The sequence below is a fragment of the Bombus affinis genome, chromosome 9, assembly GCF_024516045.1.
Source record: "Bombus affinis isolate iyBomAffi1 chromosome 9, iyBomAffi1.2, whole genome shotgun sequence".
In the NCBI taxonomy this organism is placed as follows: domain Eukaryota; kingdom Metazoa; phylum Arthropoda; class Insecta; order Hymenoptera; family Apidae; genus Bombus; species Bombus affinis.
The window spans coordinates 11,331,859-11,353,543 of NC_066352.1; the positions used below are offsets into that span (position 1 = coordinate 11,331,859).

Below are 21,685 nucleotides of genomic sequence, written 5' to 3' on the forward strand. Positions count from 1 at the left end.
TGCCGTGAATTAATATGAACATTCGCAACCGGCCGCGTACTCCGAATAATCGGATTATGGGGATTCGATATCGTTAAAACTTGGATTGGCGATTCACAGTTCCATCTAAACGATAGTTCCACCAACTTCGTCGCGTTTGTTTGCTCGAAACTTTCGCCCTTATCCTTATCGATATGTTCGATATGACGTCTTAAAAAAATTTAACGAGAAGAAGAGATAATTAATTCTATTCTCCGAAATCCCTCTGAGTAACAAACAGACGAATTGGAAAGTTTTCACGCTTTGATATATTCCGAATTAAGCTAAATTTATAAACAATCGAATCCTCGACTGCTTGTTTTAATATAGTCATTGACTGTAGTAATCTACGTTGATTACGTAGGATAATAAGAAAAGGAACTACTTGTATCTTGTAATCAGGACGAGTACAAAGATATGTCGACGCTAATGTTAACGATACGGGGGTAAAATCTACAGGAGTAGAAGAGCGTATGGGAAGGGTGGAGTATCGGGCGAATTTTGAATACAGGCCTGAGATTACGCTGAATGCATGGGACTCAGGGGAAAAGATACGGTCGTATAGCCAAACTGTGTAACTGTTGTTATAAACATCTAATTGTAAGTCTAACTTATCGATGGTGTTTGTACAGGGTATTATGCAACCGTAGGAACCTGGAAGGAGCCTATAAATAATAATTAGGCAACCGATGTGTCACATCTTTAATACCATTGCAAATTACCTACCTAGTTGCGTTTGAATATAAGTATATATATATATATATATACCCTTTATGTGGATTCAAACTTTTTAATCCGATTAATTCGAAATGTTTAACTCGAAAATCCTTCTTGCTTTTGTTGCTCCATTGGTGAGCGACATACAGCTCTGAAGTATAGTTGAAAGTATAAGTCAAAGCGCGGCGGCAGAAGTTAAGTCGCGATCTTTCGCCACTCGTTCGGAAGATGGATTCCACTCCGGTATTTTCCTTTCGAAGAAAGGAAAAACGGCGAAGTAGGTATTAAATCATCTTCACCGGAAAACAAGACTACGTGCCTTTCAGTCCGCTGGCAAAGGAAGACAACGGTTCCTTCTGTACGGTTCTCATCGATGAACAAATGTACGACACTTAGGAAGAGGTGAGTACAAAAGCCGGCAATTAAATCGAGGCGAACTTGTTGGCTATTCAAGGCAAGTACGCCGACCCCGGGACAACGGAAATGAAGCCTGCGCGCGGGAAAAGCGTATTATACGGAGATGCTCCAGGCTCAACTACGCCTTAGCTCTTCCCCTTTCTACACGCCTTTCTTTTCACCGCCATCTTTCCTTCTTTAGTGACATATTCTCGCCAGCGCGGCCAATCTTCGCGAGAAATCGTCTCTCGTTGGAATGCAGCAGTTATACGCGGGAAATTGAAAAAAATGACTCGCGCGAGGAACACGCGACACATTCAAAATGAAGCCAGTTTGTCTGTTCGCGACGCGACGACCGACTATCGCTCTGCGACACCTTCGCGAATATATGTAGCTATTCGTTCTATTTAAACAGCCTTCTTTGATCTTCTGACGCGCGAAATCGTAGAAATTGAATATCGATTCGTTATATCCGTGCCTCGCCGAGAAATTACACACATTCAACTACTCATTGAGACGTTAGCAGCCTACCAACAGACGTCTTGTTTACCGTGAACATCGTTGAAAACTATTAAAAGGCAGCACTGGTTCGATGCTATCGCCCCTTTGTCAAATAATCGTTCCCCCTTTCTAAAGGGAATTCTTATTTACGTTCGCCACTCCTTTGTTCGAAATTGCACGTTCGTGCAACGTGCACAGGGGACGTTCTACAAATTGGTAAGGACGTGGTTGCAAATGCAAGTATGACTTATGAAACCGCAACTTCACCATTTATCTCTGTACGATAGGACGTGCAACAGAGTGATACATGCAAATGAAATACATGCTATGGAATGATCAAGAAATTATCAACGAAGTATCGGCTTCGATTCTCCCCCGATCTTTTCCACGAATTTAAACACGATTTTCGAACGTAATTGATCGTTTATTAAAATCTCCTCTGTTTTTTGCAGTAATTAACATGAGAAATAATAAAAATTCTTTAAGCTTTCAAGCGTATAAGACGGTCGTATGTTCTTGCTAATTTCAGAAATTTAACAAAAGAATTTACATCCATTTTCTCCCTTAACCAGCGGCGGTTCGACTGGAATTCCTAGAAAATTCTTGGTATATTCGTGAAGAATGCCAACGTTAACGGTCGAAGCGAATGTGTCGGCTTACCTGCGTGTATGCGCGATGTTCTCGATTATGCTGCCCGGTTTTATGTCACCCAAGTTAGGCTTTCTATTGGCCCTTGCTTTTCTCGCCCTGTTCCTCAGTGCCTGGAAACGGTAAAGTAAAATCACTGTTTCAACATAAATTTGGTAATCGATACAAACGCGTGAAATAAATCTTCCTATGGCGTATAAGACAGGTAATGCATGACACCTGTTATCAACTATACATATTAAAACAGCGAGATTTATCGCGACGCTTGTATCTAAGATATAAGAAATATAAGAAATATTCCTCACATGGATACACAGCATCATAATGTACGCGTATTAGACAATTTTACTCGCAGTTGCTAGACGAAAGTTGAGAAACAGAACTTTTTATGGATGCATTATAACTGAACATAAGAGGTACGTATTTTATATCGGCGTTTCGTAGCGTATCGTTTTCTTCTCCGATGTTAAATTCATTATGACTATACATGTATACATATATTCATGCCGAATGTCTTGCAACCCCATAAGAAACAAACAAACGATACGTTGTTCTTCGAATTGCAATGAAAATATCCCTCTTCCTTCTATTCCTCCTTTCTTTTCTTCGCTTTTCTTTTTACTATTCTTTGTTATGAAATCAATACACTGTTTGTTGAAATATCATTGTTTATCGGCTCCACTGAGAAATAATAAATCTCGGTCGTACAAAGCCTTCGGTCAGCCGAGGCTCTCAGAATGTAGAATTATAAAGTGTTGAATTTGAAATTTGTTTTACGCAATTATTATCGCGATATTTCACGTCATCGGAAATTAATATCGTAACGAATGGAAGCAATCATGCAAACAAAATTGTTTATGTATTCCGGTTTGCGTAGAATAGCGAAGCAGCCGTATTTATGATTAACCGCAACGTAATCGCAAAAGCCAGCGTATCTGCGGAACACTTTGCTCCATATGGCGTTAAAATTAATATCTACGTAATTTGGTGAGTTTTACTTGTTACGGCCGACAATATTATACGTTATGGTTAATTGACCAAATAAACGATTTTGCATTCATCCTGACAGTTCTTGATTCTTACTCAATTTTCGAGCAACACCGATCGGGCCTTATCTATTTCTGCTATCGATTATTTTTAAACCAACTGCTGACAATAATATTTACCTTGAATATGTTGTAGTAGAGAAACACCATGATGATGCAAGGTATGTAGAAGCTGGATAGGCTCGAGTAGATGATAAAGTCTGCATTGTAGAAGAGGCATTGGTCCGGTATTCGGTCGGGGGTGTTATTCAAGCCGAGAACAATCGGGCTGCCGATCGCGGCAGATATCGCCCAGACCAACAGTATCGTCAACCACACTCTTCTATTGTTCTTGTGCTTGGCGTACTTTATCGGCTGGGTCACTGCTATGTATCTGCAATTCAAATTCATTTCGTGTATCGTACAGTGTCCCCTGCTTGATGGGCATTACGTTGCCGCAAATCAACGTGGATCCACTAACATTGTGCATCCGCCTGACAGCATTGTCCAATTTATTATTTCGATTCTGATTGATGTATTTGTATCAGAATAATTCTATCTCAGAAAAAACTATACTTTTTAGACGCTTACGGTTCTTCCGCAACGAGGATAAATCAAATTCTGTCGCGTGGACATGTCGGTAGAAAACGATTAATTAAATCGCTAAATTGTCGCTTGTTTTGGGGAATTCATCCGGAAGAGGATGACAGGCGATAGATAGATTCAGACTTTGCGAGTTTATGGAAATCGTCGAAAGGTTTTTAATAAAGTGCAGCCATTTTTCTGCACCACGACACGTATATTTTAACATGCAAATGCGAAAAACCTTCGTATTAATCATTTGGCTGTACTATTTCTAGACGAATGTGCTTCCATTTAGACTCTTTACGACGCGGCCCCGCGAAATTCTTTTCGGTCTGAATGATCGGAATTTATGATTTAGCTTTTAATACTGTTTCACACCAAGATGCGACAAAGAGGAAAGAAACAAGGAAAATGTAATTCATATCGTTTCGTGACTTTGATATCTACGAATTTTGATAAGTTCTATAATAAATATAAGCTTTTTCGTAACTTAACAAAACTGATCGGGTTTATACATACATTTTCGATCATAAAACGTAAACGCAGTCGTGTTACTATATCTTAAAACGTAAATTTCTTAGAACAGCGAAAACTACTCGATCGATCATTTCGACCTCTTCGTCGACCCGACGATAGTTATTTCGATGTCTTGTCGAAATTTGATTAATAGAAATTAACTCCGACTCTCCCGGCTCCAACTCATTTCGAGCATCACGGAACAAATCTCAGTTCCTCCTCTTCCGTCTTTGGTCTGTTATTCGTGTCACGTAAACTGGTTAAATCAGCAACTTCCTTTTTCACGAGTTTCGATGCTTTTTCAGCAATCGCGGTTGCGCAATTTTCCTGCAATGGTGTGAAACAAATGCAATGCAAGCAAATCGTATTTTACATTGAAAGAGCGTTACAAATTACGATTAATATCTCTGTTTATTCTTGCGTTTACTTTTTCTTTTCTTTCTTCCTTTTCTCTTGACGCTAAACGACGAGCAATTCGTAACGTTTCGTAAATTAATTCGATTTATGCATACGAGTTGCGATTTGACTTTCGTTACATTGTTTGAGCGCGGTAAAATAAGACTTTCTAGCGTTGTAGCGTTTAGCTAACAAAGCATCGAAGATCGATCGTGGAATTCGCTAGGGTAAAAGAATTAGGGTCGAACTATTTCTTGCTCTTCTGCGAAAAAGAACGCTCACCTGTCTATCGAGATTGCTACGAGATTGAAGATGGAACTGGTACTGCACGTGACGTCCATTGCGATGTAAAAGTCACAGACAAAGCCAGGCAGGCTCCACGATCCGTTTACCTGGAAAATGAACGAACAAACTGTGAAGATCAAAGCTCACCACGAACCGTGCCAGTTGAATTAGCTTTCATTGCTCTATGGTCGGCTATTGTTTCAATGTAAATTACCGATTTACTGACTCATGGAGCATTTCATTTATTCGAGAAGACACGCGAGGGAAAGCGATACATACGTATATAAAAGATGCTGAGCGAATTTCTCAAATTTATCGCGAATGGAAAGATAAAAATACAGACTCGCATAAAATGCATCATAGTTCATGCGTTTTCGATTCTTCGTTTCTTCCAACGAATCTCTCCGATTGTTTAATTCTTGGGAATTGTTATGACTCTGAAAACGGGTCAGATATATTTATTTGGAAAAATCTTTCTGTAGAAATCAAGGATTATTTTGACCAAATCAAGAAACGAATTTTATCTTTCCTCTTTCCCATTTCACCCACCGTATACCATTTTTCCGTTTTGGTGCATTCGTCTGATTCATCTTTTTATTTTCGAAAACACTGACACGGTTGAATCGAACGCACCTATACCGAGCGAAGCCTGTTGTGCGATTTATTTGAAACAACCGTGCCTCCAGTAAGTACAAAATCGGGCGTTGCACCGTCGAAATGCGTCTATCACCGCCGGCTATGCGTACACGCTTGTCTCCATTTTCTGTTAAACTGGCGAATTTCGCAGTGTTGAATTTCCTCTCCGTGTTATTCGCCGTAAGCATAGGAAGATATTCTCAGTTAATTGTTCGATACTTGCGACCTCTAATTGCTCAATATTTCTTTTCGTTATCTGATTTTTATATATTTTTATTAATGATTACAAGACGAGATTGTAACGATTACAAGATTAGATCCCTATTCGCTTTTCATTCCAATTTCATTTGCGCCTTCGTATCTAGAGAAATCTCGGAATAAATCGTAAGCCGCTCAGTTTTCTCGATATTCATCACATTCTGCAGCACGAACTATGATTACTTGTAAAGGCTTTAGAAGATAGCATTAAAATGCGTAGCTCGTAGTTCAGTATCATATTGATCGAACTACTATATTTTGCATGTGTATACAAGCAGAGTGTAACACAACCAACTTGCCGATACCTTATAATACTGTTACATCATGAAAATATACGCGGTACATATATGATACAATGTTTGCTTTTTGAATCTTTTAATTTATAATTCGAAACTATCATATCTTCGTTCAAATTTTTATGATACTTTTCAAATATCAGAAAACGTCAAAAAAATCATGAAAACGTAACAAAGAACATAAAGCGTAGAGCTTTAATACGATCAAAGCTCACTGTTTTAACCACGTAGTGAACAACTAAAAGTCGTAAATTAGCAAAAACGGTAAAGCAACGAAAAATTTGTGCCTGGAAATGCATGTACATGCAAATAACCGAAATAGCCTCTAAATAAAATTCTGTTTTATTACTATTTTGTTTTATTTATGATCCTTTCGATATGATTCACATTTAGAAAATATATTTTTTAATTAAATTCTAATAGAAACGGCGATGTTTCGTCAACGACATCGAAATGTCATTACCGGTTATATTTGTATAATTACTATGTAATATCACATTTTCACATCAGCAATTTTGCAGCTCACTTTTAAACCACCTTGATGCTTTGCCAGCCGTACCGTCACGATTTTTCCCGTATACCTTTTTCACAATTTCATACTCAAAAGTATCTTCTTTTTCCCAAGACATTTTATTTATTTATACTCGACCGACAGCTCCCTTTACTCTTATTTCAAAGACAGGTTCATATACATGTATCTATTCGTTTCCACTGAGATGCTATTAAATGAGATGCTTTGGTATCTCAAAGAAAACTCGAGCACCAAAAGTAGCATCGCAAGAACAAAAGAACGCAGAAATACTATGAAAGCAGTGATACATAGAAGTAACGAGCGTCTGGAATAAAACTAACTTTCGTGCTTTTGTTATGCTTTTAAGTATTTTCGTAAATGAACACTTCATTTAGAAAGGAATTGGAAAGAATGAATTTCATTTTTAAATTCGGATGTGAAGTAAATTTACACAAATCACGCGCGGCACGGCACTTGTCTCGCAACTTGATAAAACAAATTTGCAAATATTCGCTTTTCACGAAATTGTGAATTTTTCCTTTTTTTTTCCCCCTCCCTTATCGTTTCCGACGTAACAACGTCGGAATTTTTTAAATTTACCAACAGCAATCATATTTTCCAAAAATTGAAAACGTTCGCTATGTCGATGGCTTAAAATATAGATCTGCTCTTTGTTATTAGTTCTGTCGAACATTCCCGGATTGCAAACAGACGAGTTGATCACGTAGATTTGCGACGACGTATCGTTAATTACAAAACTGGTACAGTCTAAATCCCAGCATGGTCTGAATACGGGTAAGCATCGTTGTAATGTGTCTTTATCTGATGCTGAGTCTTGGCCAAAATGCCAATGAAGTATTTAGGACGAAGTAATTTAAGAGCGACGTGCGCGCATCCAGCATTAGTTATAGTTCTCTCCCTGCTTGAACCAGACTTGTTATCCGCAACGCGCCACGTTGTTCTATCTCCATGTTAGCCCTATTACTTCTAACGCAAAATATGCAAAATTCGTCTGAAACACGATTTACCCCTTTCAACCTACTAAACGTAGATTATTATCGCGGTTACTAATTTTCCTTGATAAATAATTATATGTCTTATATTGCGTGATAAATTACGTGATATCGAAATTACTCGTAAATGATACCCGAATGTAAGAGTAGGATAAGGTAAATTAGAATAGAAATATGACACAGAAGAACTGTGAAGAAATGTAAGAAATGAAAAAAAGTGTTAAGTAAGACCACTGTTCTATTCTTTCTAGATTTGCTTCGTAGGATACACGTTACGCCTTTAACCGATGCTAATAACTGCTGAATAAAAGATTCTGTCATACCCCGTTTCTAAATGCAAAAGAAGTGTATTTTATATCTTTCAGCCGGTACTTTATCCTAACCGTACCTTTGCATTCGAAGCCCTTCATCCAGCTCCCCAGTAGCAGGTTAAATGAGCCATAACTCTGTTGCGTGTTGCTCGGTAACGCGTCTCCCCTGTCAAGAGGGGATTCACGTCGACGCGCTTTCTAAATAGACGCGAGCCAACTTGCTGGAGAAGCCACTTTCCGTTGCGCCAACTACACCAGATAATTAATCGTGAATACATCGAATAAATAACCGGCACGTAACCAGCTACTTAACTCGCGTAAATGCCGTACGAAAACTACCGAATAACTATACGTAAAAAGACCAGCATTGACGCGATATCGACCGAATGGTAAAACAACGTCTCTCGAAATTTGTCACGTCCCAGCTCACTGGTTAATTGCAACGGTACTAGCTGCATCTGCAACGTATAGGTACAAGAATGTGGAACACAGGACGTTGGTAGATAGTACATTTCGTAAAAGCGTTATAACGAACAGTATTGCCTTTTGATTTTCGATATCGAAAGTTTGTCTTTTTGTTGGAATTGTACGGAACTGCTGACAATATTCTGAGTAAATCTAGGGAAGGCCAAGGTAAAGCGACACTTCCGGTCGATGTAAGTCTCTTCGCAATACGTATATAATCGCGGCATTTATAGCTAATGTATAGAGAGTTATAATTAGAAACCAAGGGAAGGCGAGCCAGTCAACCTTGCCTTATTCCAGCGACCTTAACGAGAGGGATACTGGGGGGAAACTAATAAACGAGCAATCATTTGCTATGCCTTACGTCGACGACGTTCTCCATCTTTTGACTGACTTTGTTATTAAATTACGGATTGTGCCAACTAATTAGGGGATCGTAATCATTTCAGTCGCGTATATAAAGAGATTAATTGATCATTGCTTCGGATATTTCGATCGTTTTAGTAATGCAGTCCAGTCGATGTTAAATAGTTCAAGAATCGGAAATCCCAAGGTCTCCGATTAAAAAATTTTAAGCTGAGTAAACGTAAATTGTGGCTAAAAGTTACGTTTTATAGTACGCTTACTTCGGCATACTCTATATAATGTACTCAATTGTCGTGTATAATGCAAATCTACAGAACATATATGCACTGCGCTTGACTGGTTGCAGAGGACATGAAGGACACGGTAACACTCCACATTGTCGAGCATCGATATCGAGAGTTCAAGAGACAATGGTGTTGTTAATTTTCTGTAAAATGCATTCGCATCGTCTGATTGCACAAACATAATCAATCTAGCGAAACCTTCGACACCGTGCAGCGTCAAAGAAATTATTCCCATACGAATGTTCGACAAAAGCAGAATTTCCTTCGTTGCAGCTCCGTGATAGAATAGTCGAACGTACGGAACAATAGAAAACGTTGTCCTTTTGTACATTATTTGCAAGAGTTAACCAGAATTCTCCAGCTTTAACTGACCATTCTATTTCACGCGTCCACCTATGGCTGCTGTAAATTCATCGTGCTGAGAACAGCTGCGAACCTCGTTGCTTGATGGCTGTTTGGAAAATGAAGCCGTAAAAGTTCCAGGGGAAAACAATGAGTATTTACGTATCAATCTGACGGTAAGCACGATGTCGCAGACGAGAGATTGCGTAAATCATATACTTTCAATTGAAATTTAGAAAAATTTACTTCGTTTCGTCTCTCATACATCATTCTCACACATCGTCTGTTTAAACTAGATCGATTACGAAATGGAATATTTGATGATAAAGCTTTTCCTCGTTCTCATTAAAACAAATGACTATCACAGTCACTCTTGAATCATACACAAGTATTATAGTAATAATGCGTATAGGTTTCAACTTACAAAATCCCTTTTACCAAGAAAAAACTTAATTTTGCAACGGGTAAATTGATATTTTTGTGGCACGTTTTGATCGCGGAGCTCAATAAATGGATTTGTGGATTACACATGCAAACGGTTCGTTTGGCACATTCGTATTAAACTACTGAATATTAACTCGTTGTCAGGTTCGTTTGTAGTAGCGACCCGAGTTTTTATTTACCTGAATATTCACTTCCTTTCTTTCAGGGCAGCGATATTTAAACCGAGCGATCGCGTTTCTGCTCACTACATTTGATGGAAAATATTTTCCGCATTGAAGCTGCATGCGTACTGATGGTAGCTGTCCATCGACGTGATCCCACGACTATATGAACTCGAATTACTCTCGCGGTATTTAATATTTCAATTTTCCTAGTGACGCCCGTGTTTTACACTCGATACGGGTCGTAATTCATGTATCTGGTGGACAAAGTGAATCGAATGTCTGTTTTCATTTTTATACTACCATAGATATATAAATTCGTCATAAATTTGTAGACACGCGAGTGAGCGCGAGAGAAAGCAGAAGCGGCATGGTGACTGTATTTTCCATCGACGTGTCGGCTACGTTGGGTATCATGTCGGCCGCTTAAATGGGTAACGGCGTCCCTATTAATTCTCGTATCGAGCGGCTGCAGTACTCCAAGCGATTCACCCATCGTAATTCAATGACACGCGGCAGAGGGTTGCGGAGACGAGGGTGCGCGACCGATACGAAGGCCGTTGCTAAAATTGATTTAGAATTGATATAATCACTAAAGGTAAGCCGACAGAGAGAACGAGATAGCTAGATGAATATATCGCTAGACGAATCGTGCGAAGGCAGATTGCAAGGAACAGAATGGCAAACGAAAGAGATGGATGGATAGAGGAGAGCGAATTGGGGAAAAGAGAAGGAGATGGATTTCGCCCGTGAAGTTAAACGCGAGACGCTCTTACAAGAGAGTCGGAGAAAGCACTCTAGGACTCAATCGTGGCCAGAGATTGTGGAAACGGGTTGAACGGGCTGATAGGGGATAGTAAGAGAAACTAGAAATCCGAGCATTACGGGCAAAGACTGAATCGAGAATTATTTGCAAAGCGTAATCAATTCGACGCTATTCAATTCATGGGATCCCGTACAACGAAAAACGAAACTGGTATTTCTCAAACGTTAACCGTATCTACCTACCTACATAGGAGCAAATCCAGGAGTTTCCTGTTTCAGTGAAATTTCAAGAGCTAGTAGTGACAGCTCGATGTTTTACGTATACAATAAGAAGAATTTTGCTACACAATCTCTTGATCCAGACGTTTGTGCTGCAGGACGTAATCGATCAAAGCGAGTCAAGCGCTAAGTCTTGGCTTTTCAATCGTCTTGCTAGCTGGATAATTGCTTTTTAAAGCTTTTCCTCATCGAGTTTTCGATCAGTACCAACTACAGATATATTATAAGAAACTCTGCTACTCATTCGTAGAAAAATGCGTAACTTGTAAGAATAGTAAGAATATCGTTACGAATTTAAACGAACGCCATAATATGCATGTGTATATCTCGAGAGATTTGAGCACGTCGTGCTTTCGAAAAAGCGGTTGGATGTACGATGGAAATATTTTATCTAGGCGATTACTTGGCATGGTTTCGCCTCAAACTTGGAAGAATCTGACGGCTCCTGCTGGGACTATAAAAATTCCTAGTGACGTTCTGCAAATCGACCGTCGGATAATCGTCTATCTTTAGAAATTCCAAAGCGACATTAAAAAGCCATTAAGACAGCTAATGTAGGATTCTGTGGCTAGCGATTTTTTAACCGACGACTTGTTGGATCAAGTTAGTTTTTTACAACGTCTGATGATGCTTCGAGGTTAAAGTCAATTCTCATAATGACTTTCGTTCTTCAGAGATAGGACGATTTCGTTATCGTGTTTCATCCGTCCTTCTGCATTTTGTATTTCACCGGCTGCAAGTAAAGCAGTGACCAATACTCGATGTTTTCTCGTATCGAGCTCGATTGAGATCGAATCTTCAAAGTTCTCAAAAGGAATATCATTTGTTTATGAAATGCATCAATCTTTCGACTTTTGATACAAGCTTTCTACGTGTTCCTCTTCAGGCTGGTATCGTATACGACATCCAAAATATACGAAGCATGTTCGTGTCGTCGACTTAATGTATCGAACTTGAGAAATGCGCTCGTGCCAACGATTGCAAGAAACACCGAGTGCTCGAGGCTCTAACATCCGGCGACGTTCGTTGGGAAGTAAGGGCATTCGTTTCTGGAAATAGTAAAAACCGTATAAATTTGTAAAAGTCAAATACTCCAAAGTCGACGCTCTTCAGGCACACTATGGATTCCGGTTTGCGATTTGCAAACAGTATGTCTCGTCGCTGTGAAAATTTTCGACAGCAAAGCGAAGAAAGAACGTCGTACAACATACCGTTCGCGACGAAAATATCGATTCTATTTTGAAGCTATTACACGGACGTATGCGCAAAATTGTCACGATTATCACGAACAAGGAATAATTTGGTAGTTGATAATAATATTTCATGTAACGTCCCGTTCCAACTATTTTTCTCGCGTAGAAAGGAGTATCGTACCTACTCAAACTATACTCAAAGAATTCAATAACAAAACAGATTCAGTCGACCAGAAGTTATCCGGTAATCAATTTTGAAATAGTTTCTCAACAACGAAATAAACGGTTGCCCCGAAGTAATAACGTTTCTTGCATCGACTGGAGAAAAAGTCGTATTTTGAAAATGGATATGACACACTCGGTCGCAATATCTGTTCCCGAGATTTTATTGCAGATAGAATCAAGAGCGATATTGCTTCCGACGCGACGTTACGACTGACCAGATACGGAGTATTATCACTCGTTTTTGATATGTTTCTTCGAGGCGTTGAACCTGTTTCCTTAACTCTCTTATTTTTCGCGTGTTTCGTATCACTGGTCGAACCTATCTATCCGTGTTTATCTGTGCAGAGAAAAATGAATAAATCGTCAAAGCTGTGCAAGATCGCTTAAACAGATGGGACTCGTGAGCGAAATCGTGCTATAAATAAGAGACACGCATTCAGCTATATCTCCGTGGATACGCTGGATTATAATTCAGGTCAAAAGTTTCCACGGCTTTCCTTGCGGAAAAAGTGTCCAAACGATTCTCTTCCTTCTGACACTCTCACCTTGAAACTTATCCATTTGTCCAAGACCCTCTCCTCCGGACTTTTCTCTCCTCGCTTTTAGACCCGCTCTTTCTTTACTTTCTCCAGATGGATCGCGACACGAACGTAATAACACAACTTTCTACGTTCATCTAACTTTTCCTTGGAGAGTTTACGTAAATTGTGCTTTTACAGTGGAGAATCAGCAGAGAATAATCATTGCCTGTATTCTAATATTTACTCGTCGACGAGACGAGTAAACAAGAAATCACTTGGTAATCCTCGTTGTCGCGTGTAAGGGAAGGCAGAGTAGTTGAGGTAATTCACTCGGCAGACGCTTCCATGGATGTCGAGGGGGCGAGGCGGCAAGGTGGTCCAGCGTTGGCGCGGGACTGTTCCAGGTTTCGGACACGTAGTTACGACTTAGTCGGGGATCAGATTGAATTTACCTAGCCTTCTAACGTGGCAGCACGGTGTCTACGAGAAGAGAACCGGAGGACAACATAAAGGAACTTGCTGGAAACATCCGAGTTAACTTGAATTAATTCGGATGGTCACGAAGTCCATTCTAACGGCTGCCTTGAAACTGGCTATATCACCGAGTCTGACGAAAATTTGTATCGATAACAGGAATATACCAACTGTTATTTGGTCACAGTTTGGCATTATAAGTTGAATAACCGATGGTTTCTTCCTTATTTCCCGTATATTTCGATATTATTAAAATTTTCACCTTTCGTGTCAAACTAATTACAGGATCGAAGGATTTTCTATTCTTAGTTCATACATTATATAAGGAATCGCAAGTAATTTCAGAAACAAGAGAAATAAACATACAAAATAAACCGAACACAAGAAATTTCAATTAAAATAAATTCCCAAGTTGAAAGGCAATTAATTAATTATATAATGTACGGTAGAGCATGATTCAAAGTACCGTAAGAGAAAAAATGGTTAATGTATAATTGATATATTTAATAACGAAATCAAAAGTAACAGCAATGACTAAGTATTGATTGTAATAGAATACAAATAGTTGATACAGTTTCGGGCGTAATATTAGAATCGTGTTTTAATTTTGGAGCATGTCATGTTACTTTCTATCGATACTGACTGAATCAATCATTTTCACTGATTTTCACTGATTTTCATAAATGGTATTCGAGTCCATTTAAATGGATTAACATATTAATTTAAGCATTTCGAATCAAAGTATTTCCTGTGAAAATAATTAAAACACGTTGGAGCAAAGTAAGTGTGTATAATGATATAACAGCGAAACGGCGAATATATTTTAATGCGAGTAACATACTATGTTAAGCGTCTGTTCTGTCCAGAAACAAAAACCTTTGTCAATTTGGCCGACAGGTTGACGGATATTGCGTTCCATAATAGCCCCTCTTCTTTGAATGCGTGTTACCCCCCCCCCCCCACCGTACATCGCAAAATAGTTTGCCAGCACGAGTTTTATTTCATAGAAAACCTTTCGAATTTCAACTTTTTAATAACGCGTAAGTTGCGTAAAAACACCGGCAGGAGAACCGAAGTTTGTCACATTTTACTCGAGGAAGAATCATCAATCAATTTGGAAGCATTTCACGTTACGAAAATTGAAAATCGAAAGCTGTTCTGATGAAGGGGGCCAAAAGTTAAACGCTTCGGGAGTTTAATTAGGGAGCCACAACTTCCTAACCCATAAACTTTGATACTTACCACGCTAATTATTCAAACGAAATCGCTTAAATCATTCGAGCCTTTGAAACAGACAACGTTAATTGGAATAAAGCGGCACTTTCTACGATTTTAACTACGGTTAGCTAGAAACAAAATGACTCACTCATATATTTTATAGAATACTATTTTCTCTGTTGTTTTTGACGATCAAGCATCGATAATAGCAGAGAGGGAGGATACAGAAGGAGGATGTGAACATCAGATTCTCGAACGTTGTCTATAGATCCTGTTACTCTGTTACCAACTCCTGAGAGTCGTTAGCGAAGGTCTTTGCTGATAATACCCGTTCCACCTCGCACCGTGTCGAAATCTGAAACGCATGCGACGTAGCTGTATGTACGCTAGCTTTGTTCCCATTCCTCCCAATTAACGCTTCATCGTCGACGATTATCATACTAACCGTTGGAAGTACATTTTTTCTAATTTTGAATGGAAGACGCTGTGCGAATTAACGAATATGCACGTTAGCAAGCGGTATACATTAAGCACGTTGATTGAAACCAGTAAAGTTAGCTACCAGCATGACGAGTAGGAATTACCGAACTTCTATGCATTCGAATCTGGCTGCTATTATAGTTGTTTCGTAGCACTTCTATTCTTCCTGAAACTAGACACCTTCATCGCGCTTAAACTTCACTGTTCGGTCGTCGTCGTAGGAGACGCAACTTCTATTCCATGAAAATTGACAATGTTAAAGCGTCGATTATATTTTATCTCTATTGATAGAATCGAAGAAGTTTTAGCAAATTAACGAACGCGAGTATTGCGTATAATGCGCGATGGATAAAGAGCTTCGTTCGAATAGGTACAAATCAATTTTAATTAATCGATGCCAGTAATCGTAGTATTTCGTTCGTTATCGCGACGTTCTTTGTGAAAATTGCAATAATGTATGCCTTATCATATTCATGGAGTAGCAAGATGAACGTTACGCGGATTAGTTCAATTCGAATTTCGTTTAAAATTTTGCATGCTCATGAATATGCCGTATAATCTCGCAGATAGGGAATTACGCGACGAGGTTGTAGAAAGCACCGTTTCTCGTAGTACAAGCTCTTAATGATCTTGGAAACGAGATCCTAATGACCCCTTTGTCGAAAAGTTTCGAAAGAACGAGGGAAACGAATCTTGCGCGCCCCTATGGAATCGAGTCATTAAGAGTGACTCGCGGAGAGAAAGTTGGGCAAAGGGGGTCAGGACGAATGAAAGAACGGAAGATCGTCGTAAAAGTTCGAGCGAGATATCGGATTCAGCTAGCGAGATCCGTAACCCCTGTCGTCTAATGTCGAATTCCCTTTATCAAGTTTAATTCACGACCATAAGTTGTTTCTTTGCGCTTTGTTGAACTTTACGAGAATTTTAATTGATTCTGTTTTTAAATCGTATTTAACGCTGTGCTTTGTTTCTTCTGTTTCTGTGCTGGGTTCGAAGTTTATCCATTAATCGCGATTCAATAGCAGTCTAATCTCCTTCTTCCTAATTACTCCTCTTTTAATTTCCAGGAAGGATGGTCTAAAAATACGAAACAAGTACAATTCACGGGAAAATGTACACGCGTGTAAAATTACCGTTCGCCATTGTTATAATTTGGATGGCACGAGGTTTTAATTTTATCAAACGTAGTGTGGTAACAGAGTATTAACAAGACAATACAACGCATCGTGCAGAAGCGTTTATCATGTGAGACATGCTGCAATGAACACGATTCCAGATCCCGTAATCTCCGATTGTAGCAACGGGTATTCTGCGAATTACGCATCATCTCTTGCAAAGGAGGCTTCATATCCATAAATTAAATAGATATTTCCGTTAACTCCCATGCAATTCATCCCATTTAATGTGTAAAGGGCAAACAATAGAAACCCGTGCAGGGATAGCGTTTATTCAGATGTGTAACCACTTTTATTCAAAACACGTCGACAACGTATCCAAGAAGAAGGAAAACAATGCGGTAAATCAGAAAACTTTCGAACGACCTTTTGCCCTGAGAGGGACAAATGATCCACAATCATGGAGATTCCAACTTTACCAATCGCATTCTCGAGACACTGCAACGTCCACAGCGGGGTTACAACTTTCTTAAAGCAGTTTAATAATGAAACTTTCCTCGAGTGTTTACTTTCTATAACACTATAGTCATTTCATTAAGTTGGTTTCGTCGCGATACGGCACGATACGATTGTTTGCCACCAACACGACATTTTCATCACAATGGCATTCATTCTCCTCGATATATTTCTTATTTATCTTTTATTCACATTTTCAGATAGGTTATCATTTCTTGGAATTATGAATTACTCGGTCTGAGAATAATATCTACTCAAATTGGAAGAAACCAAATGCAAAGATATGAGATCGAGTCGCTTTGACGTCAGTATAAAACATGATGCATGCTATTTTATGTCAGACGGTCGTTTTAAAAAAGCAATTTTATCAGCGAATGAAACAAGCACAGCGATACGATGCACATCGGAATGTACGAAATTCATTTGGATATTTTGTTTCGTTAACAGCTACTCTTTGCAAACAACGATGAGATATAGGAAACGGAGCTATTGGAAATTATTCCTGTCTTTTCAACAGATTATAAACCAAGTATAACAAAAACCATTGTTTCCTTGGGCACGCGGCTCGATTGTTCTAGATAATTCATTCGCGCGGAATTTTACTCGAGTAAGAAATGTGATCTCATTTTCTCTTATCGGAAATGGAGAATCAGGGATGGAACGAGAATATAATCTAGCGATGAACGTTGACATGGGTACTCCGATGTTTGACAAAGATCAGTCGCCATCTGTACATGTATTTGATCAATTGATGATTATTCATAATCTTTTTGTAGAAATATGGTAGATTGTTATCACTTTCTCCCCTTTTTGTATAAAAATAAACCGTCTTAAAAAATTATACGCGTTATAAATTGTTTGTAGCTATGGAGTTGGAGCATGTGAAACACAACTTTGAAAAATTGAAATATGACCGATCGGGTATTCAAAAAATAACTGATGAGTACATAAATAAAACATGAAACATGACACGCAAAATATGTTACACATCACACCTGCGTTTCGTTGGTGTAGTTTCACAATCTAATAAATGCAACTGTATAATCATCGATACAATATCGGTTTGCGTCTGTCATTTATAACGAATAAAATAAATCACCGATACTTTACGCTTGCGTTCCACGAATCGTTTGGATTTCACTTTATTTCATGCGATACTTGAGACAAACTTTATACATTTGTCTTGTTTCCTATCGATTTCAAGTTTCCTCATGATTCTCGCATAAAGAGAGGAAGATCGGACTTTTTCCCAGTTCAGCTCATGAACATATGTATGATCTAACGAAGAGAAACATACATATGTATGTATGCAGTATATTTGAACACGGGGAAGTAAGAATTTCGCGTTACTCTTGGACAAGATCCGTTAAGATTATTCCAACTCCCTGTGAAATTACGAACGCGATCTACTTCGGAATAATCCTACGTTTAACATTTCTCATTACAAAGTGGATCAGTTTTTGATATGATAATCTGCCTTGCAAAGTAAAATAGTGAGAAAAAATGGAATATTTGAAAAAATATTTCGTCTTCGCTGGGAGAAAAAAAAAGGAACATAGTCGATGATGTAACACAACATAGTGAGATCGTCCTGGGTATTGCAACGGCTGATCAGGTAACTCCATGGAAAAGTTGCAACGCAGCGCAGCAGGAAGTTGCTTCGATCTTTTCTCACGTAGTTGACGTAGTCCCAAAACAACTCGAGTGGTCAATTCGCTGAAAAGTCCCAATCTATGTCTCTCAGATATCGGTTTCCCTTCCCCGTGGGATATACGTGCACCGAATTGATTGATTTTACTGCTTCTCGAGAACAAGTTCGTCGCACAGATGTGCATTACCGATAAACACTAACTATTACCACAGAACTTGATGAGAACGAATCAAAATCAATCTCTCGGTTAAAGCGGAAATCAAACGACAGTTGGTTTATGCGATGGAAGTACGTACACAGATAGCGAGATATACATACGTGACTGTGATTTAGTTCGTTAATATCCCCAAAGAATGAGTAGCGAACTAGCCTGGTATCATTAAATTGCACCGCTTCAAGTTGTAATCCACACGGTTCACGAAGTTAGAGATGCGTATGTTCGGGCGCATGTGTGTATAGTTGATTGGCTGGTACACTGAAAATGTGCTTTGCTGGCGTCACCGTTGCCAATCGAATTAACGCTGATTACGGTTCATTTGACATCGTCCTCCGCGCCGCTATTGTGCAATATGACAGCCGAGCTTGAAATATTTCTGCATAAATTTACGACGCCTATAGAAGACAAAATGAGAGAATAATGACGACGACGTACACGCACGAGTGCGAGTAATTACCCGGCATAAAGTCACTTGAACGATCAATTAACATTGTTGCCAATGATAATATCGTTGGCTGTGTTTTGGTCAATTTGTTTTGCTAAATTCCGAGTTATATTGCTCGGTCCATTGAATCGCAAAAACGTCGTTGGAAATTGAATAATAAATGGTTACGATGATCGAAACCGGGAATTCGAGTTCCAACTGTGGCTCTAGAATACTGTTATAAAATATCGCATAGCAATTTGACGATACTTTTCAAAATAAGTAGCAACTTGGAATAATACAACCAACTACGTGCATCGTAAATCAACAAGATTTACGCTGTTTGCGCTCTGTTATCCCGATATTCCGTCGTTCAGTCACATTTATTTTTGAATTCGTTAAAATTTTCATACAATCTCGCAAGGATTATATTCGAGCGAGAAACGGAAGTTCGATTTACTTTGGTTCGTGACTTTTGCAAACTCGTTCGTTCAAACTCGAAGAATGGATACTGAAGTACATACCTTCGCGCCTCTTCGCTGATATTGCGTTTCAGAGTGCTAAACGAAATTTTGTTCGTAATCGATCATTCTGATCGAACAAATGAAAAACTCTATGGCGCAACTACAACGTCGAAGTTAAATAAGGGCGCGAGAAAATAGCTCCTAGCACAATAAATTGAATCGACGACTCTGCGAGAGTTGAAGGTAATTGATATTTACGGGTATAGTAACAACTGAACGAAAAACGATTTCATAAATTATAATGTAATTTTCTAAAATTTTCCTCTATAAATCTCTTAGGACATTGCATGCGGCAAAATCTCTATTACGATCAACCGCTAGTATCGCGTGGCTCTATCTACGTATACCGAGTAGGTATAACTTTTTGTAGCATCGTGATTATTATGAAATATCACGGGTCACTTTTTTGAAGCCGCGCGGTTAATTGTCCTCTATACGATAATCCGAGGAATTGGCTATAATCGCGTGCTCTGTAGGAGCTGAATAAAGGATCGTAAAAAGTGCAGGTGTTCGAGCGATTCTAGTCAATCGTTCGACACAGGATTCCTACGTACGAAAGGTCATGTAATAATTCTCCACGCGGATACAAAAAAGCGAACGAATAGATTTAATTGTTTCCAAGTCGATCGATGTTGATAAAGTGCTATGAAAAGATCGTCCAGTTTAAATTCACTGCAACGGCGTTAGCCAATACTGCTTGAAAAAATGAAACGAAAAAGTAGCTCATAAAAAAAGTGTGCGTTATTTTTTCTTTTTTACAAGGCTATATAACAAAATTGTGTTGAAACGTACGTGTGGCTAGCTTCGATGGAAGTGCATTGGGACAATTTCGCCACGTTTGTCCCCACGTCGAAATCAGTGAAACAAGCAATTCAACGTGTGACACTAATTACTCGAACGAAAGTGAAGCGATTTGTTAAACGGCTGCCTATGTGGAACTTGTCCTGGAACAACATAACCAGAGTATCTACTGGAATCTGTGAGGTAATGGTCAATGTTTGATGTACCGATACATTTCGGTTATGTACTTTCCATTCTGTATAGAGAAACCATCCGTTACTCTGAAATTAAGAGTCATGGTTGCTATTAATGTCATCGCAAACGGCATAATCTTCCATCATAACTTAATATCATCATCCATCGCGAGTAATTACATATCATTGAACACATTAAAACGTGTTAGATGACTAATAGACCGAAATGATCGGTTAGGCTGATCATTCAATGATAACAAGCGATAGAGAATTCAGTAGAAAAACGACGCGAACAATGAAAGAAACTTGTTACAAAAATTATAATTCAAAAAAAAAAAATTGAAGAAATTTATTAAATTTCTCCTATATGCTATTTTACTATCCTCCCATATTCTGAAATGAAAACCGCAAAAAAAGCACAGAAAGTACCAGCAACAGCAGTTGCAAGAAAAGATCGTGGAAAGAGGGGAAACTGTTCCAAAGTTATCCAATATCTTGGATATGAAAGAAAGGGAATCACAGAAAGATGGGGCCGAAACTGGCACCTTTCTTTGATTTCTCCGTCGCTCGCGTTCTCCGAGCTAAGCCTAACAGCTTACATCATAATATAACAAAAATGAAACTACAGAATAGACCAGGAGCACATTTGTTTAAGTATCTTTATGAGTTAAGTTTCTTCGATTTTCATTTTTTCGCGTTATTTCGATATCTCCCGGTAGGTGTGAATTTAATTGTAAAAGAGATAAACTTGAAAGATTACATATATTGGTTTGGATAGTTATTGTCCTTTACCTCCTATTTTTCCATTTTGTCGTCCACCTTTTTCGTAATACAAATCCCTAATTATGGGCCAAAGATTCTCACTGGTTCACAAGTTCAATTTCAAAATATTTTCGAAAAAGTTGTCGTATCATAAGAACCGTTTGGAGAGAGAA

The 21,685-nt window shown here is 38.8% G+C and overlaps 1 protein-coding gene across 3 annotated transcripts in view; it reads right to left on the reverse strand.

The window, feature by feature from the left end:
- Positions 1-21,685, reverse strand: part of LOC126920581 (dopamine D2-like receptor) — a 96,643-nt gene that overhangs the window by 6,602 nt on the left and 68,356 nt on the right. For all 3 annotated transcript variants that reach the window (XM_050731188.1, XM_050731186.1, XM_050731187.1), the window contains exons 3-5: positions 5,085-5,194; positions 3,447-3,699; positions 2,293-2,393 (exon numbers count right to left, since the gene is read on the reverse strand). In XM_050731188.1, the coding sequence (XP_050587145.1) occupies positions 2,293-2,393; positions 3,447-3,699; positions 5,085-5,194 (464 nt within the window). The remainder of the gene's footprint in view (positions 1-2,292; positions 2,394-3,446; positions 3,700-5,084; positions 5,195-21,685) is intronic.